This window comes from Melanotaenia boesemani, chromosome 11 (genome assembly GCF_017639745.1).
Source record: "Melanotaenia boesemani isolate fMelBoe1 chromosome 11, fMelBoe1.pri, whole genome shotgun sequence".
NCBI lineage: Eukaryota > Metazoa > Chordata > Actinopteri > Atheriniformes > Melanotaeniidae > Melanotaenia > Melanotaenia boesemani.
Window position 1 is genome coordinate 5,372,719 of NC_055692.1, and position 19,235 is coordinate 5,391,953.

The 19,235-nt window shown below is 37.4% G+C and overlaps 1 protein-coding gene across 1 annotated transcript in view; it reads left to right on the forward strand.

The window, feature by feature from the left end:
* Window positions 1–6,577, forward strand: part of ppil2 (peptidylprolyl isomerase (cyclophilin)-like 2) — a 35,890-nt gene extending 29,313 nt beyond the window's left edge. The window contains exons 17-20 of the mRNA XM_041999237.1: window positions 918–990; window positions 1,499–1,561; window positions 3,496–3,638; window positions 6,211–6,577. Coding sequence (XP_041855171.1) covers window positions 918–990; window positions 1,499–1,561; window positions 3,496–3,638; window positions 6,211–6,313 — 382 coding nt within the window. The 3' untranslated portion in view covers window positions 6,314–6,577. The remainder of the gene's footprint in view (window positions 1–917; window positions 991–1,498; window positions 1,562–3,495; window positions 3,639–6,210) is intronic.
* The last annotated feature ends 12,658 nt before the right edge of the window (window positions 6,578–19,235 follow it).

Here is a 19,235-nt window from a genome sequence, read left to right on the forward strand (position 1 = left end):
TCTGCTTCAAGGCTGGTCATGTTGTGTGTTCAGAGATGCTGTTCTGCAGATCTTGGTTGGAACCAATTAGACTTCCTGTTGTCTTTCTATCATCTCCAACCAGTCTGCCCATTCTCCTCTGACCTCTGACATCAACAAGACATTCTGGTCCAGACAACTGGTGCTCGCTGGATATTTTCTCTTCTTCAGACCATCTCTGTAAATTCTAGAGATGGTCGTGTGTGGAAATCCCAGTAGATTCTTTGGCCCTGTGGATGCGGACTTACTGTTTTGAGTTTTCTATATGCTCTCATTGCATCATGCCTGCAGAATTTTATCTGCTATCAGCAAACAAGCTTAAAAACTGATTCCTGTTCAGCTCAAAACAGCCGACAGTCACAGACTGGAGTTGTTAAATTGTGCCATGAAGGAATAAAGCATGAAGCTCAGGTTCATGGCATCACATATGCCCTTAAACTGAACTTCCTAGACTATTTTTATCTTTAGTCTCACAAAAGACACAAAACCACTTTGAGCCTGAGTTGGAAGTAAAAGTTAAATTCCCCTGCTCTCCACTTATGGAAGATCAGCTGCAGAGTCAACGCAAGTTCAGGTCTGTAACTGTATATTGATAACCTCGCAGCGATTTGAGCTCCTCTTCATCCTGCCCGCCTGAATCACCCTTCAGCCCTCTTGTCATGATTAAACAAATAGGTGTCATGTTGAATATTAAAAATGGCCGCTCTGACAGTGAAGGTATTTAACAGTGTAAATCTCTAATGGTTACACTTTCATGATATATTTTGCTGTGACAGATATGCTACTCTTGTTTATCTTGCATGTGGAAGATCAATGTGAACAGACATCTGTTCTGGAGAAGCTCCGATATCTGTGGAATTTTCATGATAAACACAGGATCTTTTGTTTTTATTTTACAGGGTGGTTGGTGGATTTGAAACCCTCACAGCCATGGAAAATGTAGAGTGTGATCCCAAAACTGACAAACCAAAGGTAGGGAAAAAAAAAGATCTGTTTATGGTTTAGATTGACTTGTCTCTGAAAAGTGTGATGTGGCTCTCTGGGGTGACAAGGAAATTCCCTCCACAGGTTTGTTGTATGTCAAATTGGGTTTCATTTTACTGTCTTGAACTGGGGTTGACCTCCTCATCCAGAGCAGGTTACAGAGTTTAGTTGTGGAAGCAGTTCAAGTTTCTACATCCCTGACATTAAAGGCAGCTGATGAGAACAAAAGTCATTCATTGTGCCATGACAGTATTGTGACCCTTACATGGATCACGTAAAGGTCGGGTGCAAAGACGTGAAATGAAGCAAGAGCCAGCAAAGGGATGGGTTGGAAATGCCACTGAGGAGATACGTTTCTGCACATTACAATTGGTCTTTATTCTAAATTATGCTGGAAAAATAAAAATATAAAGTATGTTGATGCCAGAATACAGTTTTTCTCAAAGGTATAAAAAAAAAGTGTAAATTAATGTTTACATTCTTATCATTTTTGCAGTCAGAGATCAAGATCTTAACTACATCTGTGTTTGTGGACCCGTATGAAGAGGCTGATGCTCAGGTTTGAATGTCAGACTTTATATTAACTTATTAACGTCTTTTATCCCCACAAAGGGTCAGTGAGGTTACCAGCAGGTTTACTGTTGTAACCAGTGCTCTATCTACCACAAATCTACCAGCCAGTGATGCTGAATCTGATCAGAATTTCCACTTGTCAGATTTTTTTTAAATGGAAAATAATCCAGATTAAGTGCAACTGCATTTAAAAAAAAAGGAAAAATGGCATTTAATCGTACTTTTTGTGTCTGAACCTTGTTATTATAAGTGTGTTGTTGACGTTTTATGTGATCTGCCAAAGGAAACCAGAAATAAATTAGCAGTTAAGCACATTTACATTTTTTTAACTTGTGTTTATTAATGTGCAGTATGTCCCTTTTTAATTAAAAATATAAAAAAAAAAAAAAAAACAGAAAAAGTCATTTTTGCTCTTAACACATTTGAAATTATTTGCTTTAAACTTCAGTAGATTTTTATTTTTTACAACATTATGTAAATAAAAATTATGGCTGTCCAACATTTTGGAATATATTCATCCCAACTCCTTATTTAATTAACATGTAATCAGATTTCTTCAAGGATCTCATCAGAGCCTCTGTCTGAGTCTTTGCCGCTCAGTATTTTCAGTTTCTTTAACGTGGTGTTTCTTCACAGCTCTTGTCCTACAAAATATCTGAATGTTAGATCTAAATGGCTTTCACCTCTTTCATCGTCAACATCCTGTCCTACCTCCTTTCTTTTCTCGTAACCAGCCTCATTCTTTGCACCGTCCACCCACCACATTTTTGTTTTTCCTTCTACGTGTTGTTTACTTTGTTTAAATTTTGCTCCTCATTCAGCCGCAATTTGTTCAGGCAGTAGCACATAAACAACACTGCGCTAAAGTAAACATACAGCCAGTGAATTGGTTATCATGGGGAATTTGTTAATCACCTGCCAAACTGGCCAGTAGGTTCTCAGTTATACCCACCAAAATGAATTTTAGGCCACATTTCAGCCACAGGGCACATTTAGAACCCTGGTTGTAAAACAAATAACTAGCTCACGATTGAGCTTGAAGCACTATCTGAGACCCTACTGTGGTCTCAGATAGTGCTTATGATTAATGGTCACATCTCAAGATATGCAATACAAATTTTTAGCAAAATAAACTTTTAGTTACAACAAAATCCAAAAGTTAAACCCACAGCAGTTCTCATTTTCACTCAGTAATCTACAGCATTATTTCTTCAGATTCAAAGACCTTGCAGTCATTGTCGGTCTGCATGCTACTGTGAAATATCAACATGAAGATTTGTTTGCAGAAACAAGCAACAAGCAGGAGAGACGAGTCTGTTTATTCATCAGGAGTTGCAGCAGAGCCTCCTGTTAGATCAGACTCATTTTACCTTCCTAAAACAGGGACCTAGACTAAGAATGTGCTGCGTTTTGTTTGTAAAGGTGGAGTGATTGTAACCTTGTGAGTGCTTCTATTCTTATTTAACATTACCTCTCAAACATCGGTGTATTAATCTTTACACAAACAGGATAACAAATGGATTCTGGTGAGATCTTTAGGATTACAAACAACAGAGAATCCATCCTGCTAGGAACAAGTATTTTAACAACATTCTTTGACTGATCAGTGTCATATACTGGTGTTTCTGGTGGGTTTTAGGTGTGACTGTGACAACAATCAGCAATAGGCACTTTCTGTGTATTTACTTTACATATTTTTACTGTTTTATTGATTAATTAATGTTATCTATTTATATAATTAGTGTTCTAAAAAGGGAAGACTCCCCACATGGTTCTGTAAAGCAAATCATCTGGCCCTTTGTTAAATGTGCCGTGTGAGCCTTGTAATCTGAGTAAAAAATAATATCATTCGCTGTTGTTTTGTCCTCTCAGCGTGTATTTACATTTGGGTCATTTAATTTTATGAATTGTACCATTTAGATTGCAGCAGAGCGAGAGAAGGAGCTGCAGAAGCAGGAGGAGGAAAAGCAGCAGGCCAGCATCGCCTTGAAGAAAAGCAAGGAGGAGCAGGCACCCAAGACCTTCAAAGACGGCGTGGGGAAATACATCAACCCTGCCACAGTGTAAGGACACACACACACACACACACACTGCATTCTGACTGCGATGCAAAAATGACTCATCCAAGAATGAGGCTGTGCAAATCAGAACTCAAAGAATGTTTATTCCCCTTTGGATTATGTTTTCTTTTCCCAAAATCTGATATAAAGAAGTTAAAAACAAAGAACTAAAGATGGGATGGCAAAATATGATTTTAGAGGAACACAAATTGGGTAGAGGTGTAATATGCAAAATTTCCCTTTATGCATAGAAATACCAATTATCCTCAGGCTTTATCATCCAGAACATATTTCACTGAGTTTAGGTTCCATCTGAAATTAGTTTCACTGCTTGTAGGCGTCTTATTAAGAACAACTTGTACCTTTTCAGTGGAGGTTTGTTCATGGGTTTTTGAATGTAGTCTGTGAATCACAAAAATAGACGTTAACCCTGATCTCCTCACACAATGTGTCACTCTGCAGCATCTATCAGAGGGGAGAAAATACTGCAATGCTTCACAATTAGGATCCATTAACTGAATTGAAAATGCTGTTTTTTGTCCTAAGTCAATTTTAAAAGAGCAAGAGATTTGTGACTTTTACTTTTTTTTCTTTTTTTTTTAAGTAATCTATCCTGTCTCTCTTGTCATCGCACTTTTTTCTTCTTCTTCCATGAGCATGTCAGCTTTAATGCTTCCAGAGAGCAGGACATCCATTTTCAGAGGCAGCTGCATGTAAAAGTGGCACATGGGACGTTTAATCAAATATTTGTGGTCCTTGTAAAGCTTTTTGATTTGCAGGCCTTCAGGTCAAAATAAGATGTCTGAAATTAACATTTTGGATTTAACTACAGTTATATTTTTATTCCTTATCATTCTCCAGGAGCATAGTATATGATTGAATAAGACTAATCATTAAACTATTCAGCTTTTATGCGACATTTCATCTGCTTTTAGACCATTGTTTGGTTTTCTGACACCAAATGTTAAAAAAAAACTCTTATTAGAAAATCAAAACCAGCTTAATTATTAATTTTTAGTTTTTCTTTTTACTTATATTCTCATTGTTTTGTAAACTTATAATTTTTTGACATTCCTACCATACCTTACTTGAGGATTAGCTCATAGAGGTTATAACCTTGCTCTGTCTGGCTCTTCAGCTTTTAAATGCCTCACTAGAAGTAATTACATCCACTTCTGAATGTCTGAAACTGCTTTTAGCCTCACTTTAATGTAGATAACATCAGATTTACTGCTTTATTTTAGACCTTTAAAGAAAGTTCCTTGAATTAATTACTTGGTTACACGTCACCAGATGCAGAAAGCGTCAAATATAAGAACGCTCCTCTTATTTGGATTATTTACATTCACATTATTATGATGGATTGTGACTTATGCTAAAAGACATCGTCTTTTTATGGAATAATAAGAAATCCTTATTAACAGGAAGCCAGTTGATTGGGCACAGTGGCGTAAAACCGACTTTTTTTTATATATGTCACTTATTTGATCGTGAGACCAAACAGTTTCTAAGCTTTGATCAGATTGTTAGTAAATATAATCTACCACGTAACCAATTCTATGTCCAAATGTGCAGTTCTTTATCTAAATGGCTAGGAAGCCCCCTCAGTTGCCCTACTGGTAGTCCTGTGGAAGTACTGCTTTCTAGGTCATCATCTAGTAAAGGTATTACCTCTAAGATTTACCACTTACTGCAAGAGCAATTAGCTGATCCTCTTTCTAAAGCTAAAGGATATTGGGCTGAAGACCTGGCAGAGGACATATCTTCAGATGAATGGGAATCATGTCTTTATAATAATACCATGTACAAAGAAATAGGCAGCAGGTTTATTCAATTAAAGATAGTTCAGAGAAGGCACCGAACACCGCATCAACTACACGGGTCAGGCTGCCTCTATTCTACATATTCTGTGTAGCTGTCCAGCACTTCAGGACTGGTGGAAAAACATCATGGAGGTCATTTTTAGTATTCTGGACAGAAGATTTAATATTTCCCCCAAACTGTCTGTCCTCGGCTCGACCGCAGAACTTCCGGACTCTCACTTTTCCCCCCATGAAAAGAGAAATTGTGACTCTTACCACTGCTAAACGGATTCTGTTAAGACACTGGCGGCAAAAGCATCCACCTCCGTACACGGAGTGGTTGACGACGATGGTTAAATTGGCCTCTTAGGAGAAATTGACTCATGGACTATTAGATAAACTTCATCAATATGATTGTGTTTGGTCTTCCTTTAACAGTTGGCTTTCTGTCACATTAGGTAGGTATATGTGTGTAACTGGAGAGTGGTTGGTGTGGGGATTGTTAGTGTGTAACATACATCACAGTATTGTAAATTTAATCATTTTTTCTTGCCTAAACTAAAATTCAATAAAAACTGTGCATTGTAAAAAAAAAAAAAAAAAAAAAAGAAAAAGACATTGCCTGGACTTTAAATAATTCACCAGTCGAGTTACCCCAGTTTACACATCAGCCAAACCCAAAGCTTACCTGCCCCATGTGTTATGTTGGACGGCATCTAAAGGAAGAAAAATGGATGCAGTCATTCGTTAACATTCTGCTTCCTGTCTTTCAGAAAACGTCCAGCTGTTGAGGATGAAGCCGGGCCGTCCACCAGCAGTGCAGCAGCCAAGAAGTCCAAAGGCAAGACCAGCTTCGGAGACTTCAGCTCTTGGTAGCGCTGAAGGTTTCAGCTGTTTTTGTTTGTTTGGTTTTTTTATATTGGCTATTACGGCTAAATCTAAGCAAAATTCCTTTCATGTTTGCTCTTTTGTTATGTTTACCGTCTCAGAGTTGTGAGTTGTTCATCTTGTGAAACTACCGATTAAAGCTACTTTTTTCATAAATACCGCTGTAATCTAATTTTTCCTTCAAAAGTTGTGTGATTGCTCGTTCTGAAACAAAACTAAATATAATAAACATTGCTGCAAGGACAAACATGTCATATGAAGTATTTTCTTTTATCTTCCCCCTCCAAGACATCTGGGATTAGCTAATCCATTCCTCAACGTATGATATCCAGCAGGTTTTAGATTTTTCCCTGCTCCAACACACCTGATTCAAATTAAATGGATCTCAGTTAATCTGAATCAAATGTGCATCTGGTGTTTAAGTAGGAAACATCTAAAACAAGGAATCCTCAGTCCTGGTCCTTGGGGGCCATGTCTGGCAGGTTTTAGAAGTTGCCCTGACTCTAATCAGTGGGTAATTAGAAGACTTGAGCAGAGCTAGACATCAAGCTTTGCACAAGCCTGAGTCTGAGTCAGGTGTGTCAGAGGAAACCTTTAAAGCCTTCAGGACACCGACCCACAAAGACCAGGATTGAGACTTCCCGATCTAAAATCTGCAGGACAGCGGTCCTCAAGGACCGGACTTGCTGATAACTGGTATACATGCTATTTGGTCTAAAACCATCTTAATGATATCTCTGGTCCTAGAAAATTAAATTTACTCCCTAACACCAGTCTTGGAGGCATTTGAGATCTGAGGTCACTACTTAGTGTTTTGTCAATATGTGCATCTGTCATATTTGCATAATTCTTCAAAAATGCTTAATCTGTAGCAACTCCAGACCTTTTTGGCCAGTGGCCTGCAGGTTTTAGATGTTTCCCTGCTATAACACACCTGACTCAAATGGGTTGTTCAGAGGCTTGTGCAGAACTTGACAAGCTGTTGGAGAACCATTTAACTTGAATCAGGTGTGTTGCAGAAGGCAAACATCTTAAACCTGCAGGACACCGGCTCAAGAGGTCCAGAGGTGGTGATCCTGGATCTGTACGTTTGAGTCAAGGTGGCTCACATGAAAGACTAATCTTGAATTTTGACTGGTGTAGTTTTAAAGCCGATCTAATTTCTGAGTTAAGGTCTATTGATTTGCCTCCATGTTTTCTTTAAAAAAAAAACTGATTAGAAGCAGAAGGCGTATTTTTTTATTATTTTTTTTTACCCTTCCATGGTACTAGCATCACAAAAATTTAGCAGTCTATAGACTGATATATATGAATAAATAAAACAACTGCGATTGAGACAGCTTATATGTAAATATGAATATTTCTCTTCAGAATATTAATATTTGAAATATTTCCCAGCATTACGAAAAATAGCAGCTGCTCTGAAGAGTGAATGTTAAATGTTCAGTATCAAAACTTTGGAGCTTTTATTATTATTCTTATAATCAAGACAAGACAAGTTTCAGCGATCTCTATTGCAAAAATATCTATGCTATGACAGCAGAAACATCACATTTCAAGAATAACGCATAACTTAGTTGACTCAAAATGAAATGTGAAATTAAAGTTCACAGACCATCAGCAGAATCTTCCTGGGATCCTTCCTTCCAGATCCTTGTTGCACTATTGGAAGTGCAGCATTGGTGATGGTCCCTTGGTGCCACATAAGTAATTCATTGGATGCTTGCTTATCTCTAATGCTGCTCCACTCCAGTCTCATTATTTAGCTGTGGTCTCGGCAGCCATCTCCAAACTTTGTTCTTTCACCTGAGTGAATACACCCTTGAGTGTCTTCAGGGTCTCAGCAAGAAAAAAAAATGTAAAATGAAGTTAATGCCCTCTGAAACCAAACTTCCTGACCTACACGATTATCCTTTTCACACACAGAGTGCTAAAACAGAGCTGTGGCATGATGATAAAGTCAATGGTTTTTATACTGCCATATCAACACAGCAGCATAAAGTGAATTCCAGCCAGCTCCGGGACACTGGAGTCACTAACTGAATAAATAATTGAGATGGTTGTTTCTTGCTGGCATTGCTTGGGTGATTTGAGACGGAGGAGTGACATGTAACAGTAAATTTAGACTGAATGGTTCACATTATGTACTCAGGTGTTAAATCTGATAAACTGGAAACTTGCTTTAGTTGTTTATTGGTTACACCTTCACAATATCCCTGTTTTTGTGAAGCTTTTTATGTACACGCCTTGAGTTTTAAGGTTCAGCTGTATGACATTACATTAGAGACATCTACATTTTAACCCTCACCTGCATTCCTGAGCTTTTGTTTGTTATCAGAGGATGAAAACAAAGGGCTACAAGAAACTTAATTTGGATGTGTTAAGGTGCTGTTTTATGCTAAAATAAGCCAGCTGAGGTTGTTAAAAGAAGCTGATGATTCCTCCTGGGTGGTCTCGGAGGTTTTCATGGTACGTCTAACGGGGAAGAGACCATAAAGGAGAAAACAACTTGAAGAAAACATAAATTATAATCACAACATTTAGGACATTTGCTGTTATTCCTTCAAAATTAATGCATCTTCATGTTCCCAACCAACATCTCTTACCATGTATTCTCTTTAGTTTTCCTAATGACCCCTTTTTGTTTGTGAAGAAATACAGAAGTGAATAAATAAATGAGAAAAAAAAGTACTTACATACTTACCCGTGTGTACGTGTATGTATACTGATACATACACACACATATGTACATACACATATAAAATTAAAAATAAGGTACAAAATATTTCGACCATACAGAGAAACCAACTATCACTTCATTTCTGTCTTTGAGTCTTTTGATCTCAAGTCCATGAACTTCAACCATGATTTCCAACATTCTTCAAATCTGTCTCGTTCCAGTCTCAGTACAAATCTAAGTTTCTCCATCAAATAAATTTCTTGCATCACATTTATCCAATCTTCTATTATTGGTATCCTGTCAGTCTTCCATTTCCCAGTTATTGCTTTTTTGCTGGCATTTGACAAAATATTAAAGATGTATATTTTACAATATTCTTTCACACAGTCAGGATGTTTACCCAAAAATAAAGTTTCAAAATCTAAAGGAATGCTGGCATTGACAATCTTATGAACACTTTGTTTGATTACTTCCCAATAGGAAAATAATTTAAGACATTTTCAAAAAAATATGGTAATGGCCAGAATGTTTTTCCCTACATGACCTCCAGCACGTCTTGTCTGCATCAGGGCTTCCTTGTGCGGGTGGTAGAAAATTTTAATGAAAAATTAAATTTATTTTTTAGAAAATTAATAATCAAATAATAAAAAATTTACACTGGAAATATGGTATAAAATGGTCACAAACTGAAAAAAAGATTTTCATTTATAAAGGTGACAGTAAATTAAAAGCTGATGTTATGATGGTAAATTCATGCAGTGGACAGAAAAAAAAAAAACATTGAGCGTTTTGGAGAAAGAAGTAAGAAGTTTCCAGGAAATAAGCAATATATTAGGCTTTGATGAAAAAGAATTCTTCGAACAGTTGATTATTATAATAAATAAATCAGGACATCTCCTCCACTGAGGAGATTATAATTACGTTAATCCATGAAGCACATGAAGGAAAGTCATGAGACTCATCAGCGTTTTTATTATTCGTTATCAGAAAATATATGAAAGGAAAATTGAAAAATATTAAAATATCCAAAGAAGATTGGAAGCTTATATGACAAAACAGTCTTACAACTATTAGCACACAAAAGTTGAGGTAATTCTCATGGAGAAGTATTTATTTTTTTTTATTTATTTTTATATTAATCCCCTAAATTAAGAGTAAATACCTTAACCTGAGTTTTCCATGTTGGAGAAAATGCACAATGATCTATATCAACCTTAATTTTGGATGTGTGCAAAAATAAAAGCCTTTTTGGAAAGACACAAATAGTGGGCTTGAAAAAACCTGGGTTATAATTTCATTTTAATATCTCTGTTTTGGATCTTAATCTTTTGGATGAAGATGAAAAGAGGAAACGTACACTGTACCAAATTTTCATGGATATTTACAGTAAAATACTGAGGGAATAGCACCAATAACAATGGCAAATTCTCTAGGAGTAACAGGAAAATTGAATTGTGATAGAAATTCATAATATGTAAATAAGTGACCATCCCTGTTAAGTAACTGACTAACAAGCAAAATGTCTCTTTCCACCCATGTTTTAAATTACACTGACTTATGCTTAAAACAGATGTACTGATTATTCCAAATGTAATAAGAATGTGGGGTGGTGTCATCTGCTAGCTGGCTTAAAGTAATAACCCTCCCCGCAACAGAAATGCCTTTCAGCTCACTATTTTTAATGCATGTGGCCAGTATTTGCATTGGAAGTAAAAAGAGACATGGCGAAACCGGACACCCCTGATGTATTCCTCTTTTCAAATTAAACCTTTTGGTAGTTCCGTGTGGTAGCTTGATTGAACTATTACCAGACGCATAAAGAGTTTTTATGGATTTTATGAACTTTTTCCCAAAACCAAACAGAGCAAGTGCTGCAAACATAAAATCATGTTCTATAGAATCAAATGCTTTGTGAAAGTCTAAGAACAAAATAAAACTGTCATCCTGTATTAAATCTGAGTAATCTAGTATATCAAGTACCAATCTAATATTGTCAATTATATACCTGTTAGGCAAGAAACTATTCTGAGATTCGTCTATAATATCAGATAGAACTACTTTTAGTTTTTCAGCTAAACACAGAGCGAGAATTTTGTAGTCATTGTAGTCACCACGTTATTGCACTCTTTGTAGTGTATGTACACATTCATGGAAACTGAGACACGAGATGAACAGAGCCGACGTACACTGTTCTGTACTTGTTCCTACAGCAGCTAAATAAATATGCCCTATGGACATATATATATATATATATATATATATATATATATATATATATATATATATATATACACACACATACACACACACACTACAAGGAAGGCTTTATTTTGCTGTACACCTTATACCAAGTCGGGCAAACGATGGAAGGATTTTAGCGAGGCTGTTACTTCTTGTTTGGCCAAAGACATCAATATGATATTGATGTCTTTGGCTGTTCTGTTCTATGATCAGTAGAGCTATGGTACTGAGAAGCCCATTTAGATTTTGTGTATTCCAGGGCTGGGTTAGTTCTTCATCAGTTTCCATGAAACACAACATTTAATGTTCACAAAAGCTAAAATGGAACAATAAGCCTTTATGCTCTGCTGCTCCAGAATCAGCAGTGGCCGCTTGGTTGGAGTCCGACCCAGCAGCAAAGCTTCATCTCCAGCCGTCCAGTGGTGCCTTTGAGGGTGAGATGGACACTGTTTGGATGTTTTGGTTTATTAGTGAACTGCTGTACCATTGGTGATTACTAAGACATTTATCAACTCATTAACTATTCCAGTTATATAATCAATAGTAAAATATAGGCTAAATGTATCTATAACGCAACTTGAGTGGCTGTCCTTGTTGTTGACAGAACCAGGCCCATGTTACCAAAGCAAGGCTGCTTCAGATAGTGTCATGGTTTGCTCTGATTGTGTGTTTTCTGAGTTTCCAGGTAGGGCTGAGCAGGTTGCCATGGAGACTCAGGGCAGAGTCTGGAGCTACAGGTGGAACCACCTGCAGCTCATTGCCCTGCTCGTCACAAGCAGCTCTGCATCTGGACTTCTCTCTCTGCCAGCCTGCCACCTGCTGTTAGTGCCTGCCTGCTCGCCCTGCATCTGAACTCCATCTTCCATCTGAACTCAGTCGCCACAATCGGAGATCTTTCCTCAGCTACCTCCTCCACCATCAGACTTCCTCTGGGATCCAAGTAAGCCACTGAGCTTGTGTTCACCACCCAACTTCATCATCTGGCCCGCACTAATCTTCTGCTCCCTCTCAGGAAGTTTTCCCTGGCCCAGGACCAAGCCTCCAACATAATTATTGTAAATAAACATTAATCATTTCCCTCCTCCGCTCTCACTGTATTCTGCTTTTGGGTCCACCTCTTTGCTTCGGTCCCTGACCGTGACAGATAGTGAAGAGAATTGTTTAAGGGACAAAACAATAGGACACTTTGAGTTATTGTTTTTGCATATCAGTGCCTGATTGTTCACAATAAAATACCCACTACCTGTTGTGTGGTTTATTGAAAATGTATTTGCAACCAGAGGTGTAATAACATGGTTTAAGTAGTTATGGGTACCATAGCATGAAAATCAGAGAAATGAGACAACTAATAATACATCATTTACATACTACTACTACTACATTGTAAAGAAAACAAACTGGGTGCATTACACTGAAAAACATCATAATACTCAAACGTAAAAAAGTGGCATCAATCCTGGGGTAGAGGGGCCCATGGCCATATTCTTTCTGGAGGCCCCAAATTCCTGGCAGTGCCCTGAGTACAGATCCACGATGCAGAAAGCTGTTAGCTTTATTTTCTAACCCAAAACAACGAAGTTTAGACAGCAACTGTACTGAGTCTAGGAGAGAAAGAGTTTATGTAACTTTATGGGGAATCTGAGTCCAAAAAACGTACTACTTTGTTACTAACCTGCAATTTTGCAGGAATGAACGCACAAGGCAAGGCGGATTCATTTGTACAGCACATTTCATCTACAAGACAATTCAAAGTGCTTTACATAAAACAAAAGCATTACAGTGGGGTGCAGGAAGCAAAACCAAGTGCAATAAAAACAAACATTAAAGAAATAAAAAATAAATTAAATAATAGAAAAAGTCTAAATAAAATAAAGTGCAAGAAATACATTTCCACTGTGGGGAAAAAACAGTATTAAAGCATGATCAAGTTTAAAGATTCCAGCTTATTTAGTTCCTTTTAGACTAACAAATTTTAATTTTCTTAACCCACCCCACAACATCTTTGATTTAAGCTTTTAATATTTTTTATTCCGGGTTAATTCTTAGTGCTCTGTTTACCCCTCGATAACCCACCTCCTTATTATATCTACTGTATCTCTTTTACAAGTATAATGCATTTTGCCCATTTCAGTTCATTTTTACAAACAGTTCTTTAATTTTAGCATAACATGATTCTCACCTCTGATCGCTTACTGGTCCTTCATTGTTTTGCAGCCTCTTTTCTTGTCTTATCCGACTGACAATGACGGTCTAATTGTTTGATTGAAGATGGTTATTGTTGTTTTATGATCCTGAAAATATTTAGTTTCCTCGTTAAAAGTTACGATGAGTGTTGCTGGATATATCAGACATTGTTTTATTTTAGCCTGATGTCATTTCATCCTGAGATCCTTAAACTGCGCTCTTCTTTTGGACACCTCTGCTGTTAAATCAGGGGAAATTCTCACTGTCATGCCCCTGAAAAGCAGCGCTCTTTCTTTCTTTGCTATTTGTAGAGAAGCGTTTTTGGCCAGATTTAACCAGATTTCGTTGTCTGCCCCCTCTATGCGCCATTTCCACTTCGAGTTGACAGGGACGATTTTTCATCTTTAATATCTCTTGAAAGAAAGATGCCATAAATTCTGGAGGAGGTCCTTTTTCCACATCATGGCCAAGGCCCAACACTCTGATGTCGAAAATTCGCTGAAATTATCCAGCTTTTCCGTTTTTCCTGACTTCTTTGTTTTCATTCATGGAGCACGTTACAGACTTTCTCCATTCATTCTGCCTTGCGTGCTGGAGAGCGCCACCTCCATTTCAGCTGGTTTGTCTGCACTCCTTCAGTTCGACCTTTAAAAAATCCAGTTCAGGTTGCAATTTATCTGTTGCTTCTTTTATTTCTTCTCTTATTATCGAACGGATTAATGCAGCAAATTCATGTTGATTGCTCCATTGTGTCGCGTCAGCTTCCATCCTGATTTTCTCAGGTGTGACAGGTGAGTGAGTTCTATCAAAGGTTCTCATTTAGCTCGGAAGCTTAAAGTGGTTCACAGAAACGAAAACAAGCGCTGAAAACAAGTTAACACTGAGAGAAAATGGCAGTAATTATAAATACTAGACGTGGGAGTTATCAGATCGAGGATTCCCAGGATTCAGGCAGTTTTGGAAATGTGTTTAGGTGCACAAAAATGGACACCCAAGAAGTTGTAGCCGTTAAAATAATGAAGGAAGGATTTCGTGATGTAGCGAAAGCAGAGTATAAAATGTTAAAGAAAATCCAACGGCTCGATCCTGATAGAAACAATTTAGTCAAATTTCATGAAGGTTTCAAATACAACAATCAAATCTGCTTTGCATTTGAACTTCTGGACAAAAACCTATTTCAGCTTTTGGAGGAAGCGGACTTTACACCACTGCCCGTCTCTGACATTAAACTTATAGCTCAGCAGATGCTAGTATCTTTAAAAGCACTGAAGAGAAAGAAAATTGTTCATACTGACATCAAAACTGACAACATAATGCTTGTAAATCATCAGTTACATCCGTTTAAAGTGAAACTGATCGATTTTGGCCTAGCTACAAAGAAATCCAAACTGCCAGTGGGAGAGGAACTTCAGCCTCTTGGTTGCAGGTCTCCAGAGGTCATTTTAGGCCTTCCACTCGATGAAGGAATTGATATGTGGACTCTTGGCTGCATTTTGGCTGAATTGTTTACTTGTCAGAATATGTATCCTGCAAGTTCTGAATATGAAATGTTGAGAACCATCGTGCAGCTGCAAGGAATGATCCCGAATGATTTAATTCAAAATGGATTAAACAGAGAGAAATATTTTACTCCCTCCCAAGACTCTACTGGTTGTCCTTGGCTGCTAAAGACACCAGAGGAATATTATTCCAACATGGAACGTGAAGAAAGTGATAACAACATTTGCGATTTCATAAGCTCTTTACATGAGCTGTCAGAGTTGCATGAGATACCTGATGACCCTGACGACACTTCGGCTTTTATTGACCTTCTCAAGAAGATGCTGGAAATAGATCCAAAGAAACGTATCACACCAAGTGATGCCCTTAAGCATGGCTTTTTCACAAGGGATCACTTACCTCCCGAATCTAATGACTCCTGTGTCATACCGCCACAATCTGCCCAAGTGAATTCTGCACAGAGAGAAACAGTAAATCCATCAGCAGATGTCATTTCATCACAGCGAGAGGCTGTTCGCATCCAGTCAAATACAGAATCTAACAGACAAAATGACTCAGCTGCTGCTGCCTGTCAGGAATCGAGTCCCACACAAAGCTCAGAGAATTTATTCTCTTTTGCGAACATAGATCCACGGTGTTGTGCTGAATGGAATTGCAAAGATATGTTCTTCAAGCCAATTGGTAATTTTTTTTCAAGCATATTTGAGTGCTTCTCATGCTGTAGAGCAAACACATGAAAACACAATGTTTTCTCCCACCAGACAGCAGCTGACCCACTGAAACTTTGCATGGCATTGCAAGCACCTCTGCAGCTGGAAAGACAAATATTTTTATATAGAAGGATACCTCAGAATCCTCAGATCCCTAATTAATCAACAAAGCTCAACATTCAATACAGACAGATGTCCACACACAGCTAGAAGCTACCAGACCAGGATTTCTCTCCCTGCCTCTCATCAAAAGACTGGATACAACCATCACAGCAGGACTCAAGGTGCTTTACAGAATACAAGAAGCATCATTTAACATTAAAAGCAAAGAAAAGGATGAAGAAAGAACATTGGATAAAACAGCATTAAAACACCATCAAGGTTCAAAAGTCAAGCTTAAAAGAAACATGCAGATCTGGACTTACAGCACATCAACAAACCACAGCAACATTAACAAGATGATCGTTCCAGCAGCTTTACCAGGGTCAGTACTACAGCTCACTGATTCTTGGGAATTTGGATAAAACAGGTTCCAATTTTAAAGTAAAAGTTTGCTATTTCAAAAAATCTGAAGTTATAATAATAATAATAATAACTTTATTTATAAAGCACTTTTCATGCTGGGGCAACACAAAGTGCTTAACATGAAAAATCAATTCATCCATATTAGAAAAAAAAACCAACACAAATTAAAAATAAATTACAGTTGTACGCAGGAACATGCATAAATACACACAAAGCAAAAAAAAAAAAAAAAAAAACATAAATAAGCACTAACTCAAAAATAAGCTGATACACAGTCCCTTACCTAATGGACCACATAAAAAAGAAGCTTTTGACAACAAGACAACTTAGTCCCTTAAATAAGTAATAACAAGGTCAAATAAGTCACATTCTGAAAAAAGAAATGGCCATCTATTCCTTGTAAAATAATGCTTTCAACTAACACAAAGACTTTCTGAATTAAGCATTAACTGTGACCCTTCCTTTTGAGTAAATCTTGAAATTAAATATGTATGAATTAAACAGAAAATGTATGGAAATAAAGCATTGTACAAACTCAACACTTTGCTGCTTTTTCAATACAGAACACTGTTTTTTAGTGGAATTAGAGGAAAGAATAATATGCGACACTTTTAAACTAAATCATGTAAAACATGTGCACATCTTTTTTGTTTTATAAAGATTTTAAAAAAATACTTGAGTCTTCTTAAGGGCAAAATCAGAACACCAGCATCAACACAATATTTCACACACTCCCAAGATAAATCCTTCTGCCTAAACAGTGAAAATGTCATGGTTTCTGGGTGTTGGTGTGTTGTGTTCATGTTCTTGGTTTTCTGGTCATGTTTAGTTTTTTCCCTTGTGTCCTGTGGTTTTCTGTTTCTGCCTCGTTAGTTCATCTGGTGTAATTAGTCATCCACTTCACCTGTGTCTTGTTACTCCCCCTGTGTATAAGTACTCCCGGTTTTCAGTCATTCCTTGTCAGATCCTCATTTTGTCATGTTTGGTTTATGTTCAATGGAGTTTATCCCGGTCGTCTATGGTTGCCTGTCTTGTGCTCCTGGGAAATAAACCTTTTACCTGCACCAGTTCTGCCTCCTGCCTGCATTTGGGTCCTCACCTCCGCCGCCATTCATGACAGTAGGATCTGACCATGAATGACTGAAAACCGGGAGTACTTATACACAGAGGGAGTAACAAGACACAGGTGAAGTGGATGACTAATCAGACCAGGTGAACTAACGAGGCAGGAACAGAAAACCACAGGAACACAAGAGGGAAAACCAAGCATGACAAAACTGAAAACTAAAGCATGAACATAAGAACTACAAACCAAGAACATGACCCAACTAATCATAACAAAAACCAAAATCCTAAACAATCAAAACACCCACCAAAACCCAGAAACCGTGACAGAAAATCTAAATAGAAGTGTTAGACAATTAGATCTTAAGAACCAAAACTGGGTGCCCTTAATTTAACTAAAACATGTTTTCCAGAAACATAAAAATGAGGCTCTGAGGCCTTTTTAAAAGAGGGTACACTCCAATTTTGCTGACATTTTTATACAGTAATTTTAAATAAAACACATCCTTCAAGAACAGTCAGGGACAAGTTGCATTCAGGCTTTTGGGGGTTGAGGAGGTTTGTTCTCACTAACATATATGAAATTCCACTCAAAGTCCATGAGGTTCTTCAGCAGAGTGGAGACATGAAGGCTGGCAGTGGCTGACTTCTTTTGAACAGTTTTCCCGGTTTTCTTGGAGATGATCTTGCCACAGCTGGCCTTGGTTCCTCTTTCAGGGTTGATACCAATAAAGCACCTAAAAAACAATTTGAGATTAGAGTTTGAACATCATATAATGGTTAAAAAAGTCTGGGTTTAAGATGTGCTTGGTAGGACAAGGGATGGGAACCAAACTTTACCTCTGAATGAATTCCAGTGTACAGGCAGCTTCTTCTTGATATTGTAGATTAAAGATGTCGTACACTGAAAACACTGAATGCCCTCCAATAGGACCTGGTTCTCAAGACTTCTCATCCAGCGCCCAGCTGTCATATGGTCTTTTCCACCTGAAAAATTAAATTTAAAGTAAATATAACAAGTATTGTGACTTCTACAAATTACTTTCTGTATAATTTCTTAAACAACATCCATTGAAAGAAGAAATTATGTTACATGCATCACACATAATATGAAAGCTTAGCTCATCTGCATGTTATTGTACAGTACTGTGCAAGAAGTCAGATTTGCTTTTCTTTGTTATGGTCATCTTGACTCATTTTCCAGTTTTGCCTTCTTTTATAAGATTCCTACTGACACTCAGGAATTATGACCTCAAACTTAAAAATAAGGGTTTCTACAGACAAAATGAATGTTGTCCTGACACTGAGTGATTGCTATTAGCACTCATCTTGAAACAGTTCGTCTTGAACTGGATCTAAATCCCTTGATTCTTTCAGTTCAGTTTTGTGAACTGAACTGACGTGACTGAACGTTGGTCTTATTCATTAGCTGGCTACCAATGAGCTCAACTATCACAAGATGTGCTTTATATGCTTGACAAAAAAAAACCAAAAAAACAAAAAACAAAACAAAACAAACAAAAACAAAAAACGAACACAACAATAAATCAAAAGCTCTCTTCATATCTTGAATGAACCTGGTGGTTTACACATTTTTCTGAAAATTCTTTAAGGTTTGGTGAGCTCTTACCTGCATTTTCTGGTTGTATTATAACACAAGGACTGAAAAATAAATATAGTCATTGAAACTTTGCAGTTTATGTAAATTAACAGTATACTTACAAAGCAGTATTAAGGTGGAGTCAAAGGCAGGCTGAAGGTCTTCTCAACATCCATCACTGTGGCAGATGACTGAAAGGAACAAGGACATTTGAGCGATAACAAGTTTTTCAGGATAAGTTTTATTAGGGCAACAATGTACTGAAATATATCAGAATAAATATCCAGTTTAAGGTAGAACAGAGATAAATTTGTCAAAAACTGTGTGGCATCAACATTTTCTGTGCACACTTCTGACTGTTCACTACATGCATCAATAGGAAGAGTAAGGTCCGTTTCATTTAAC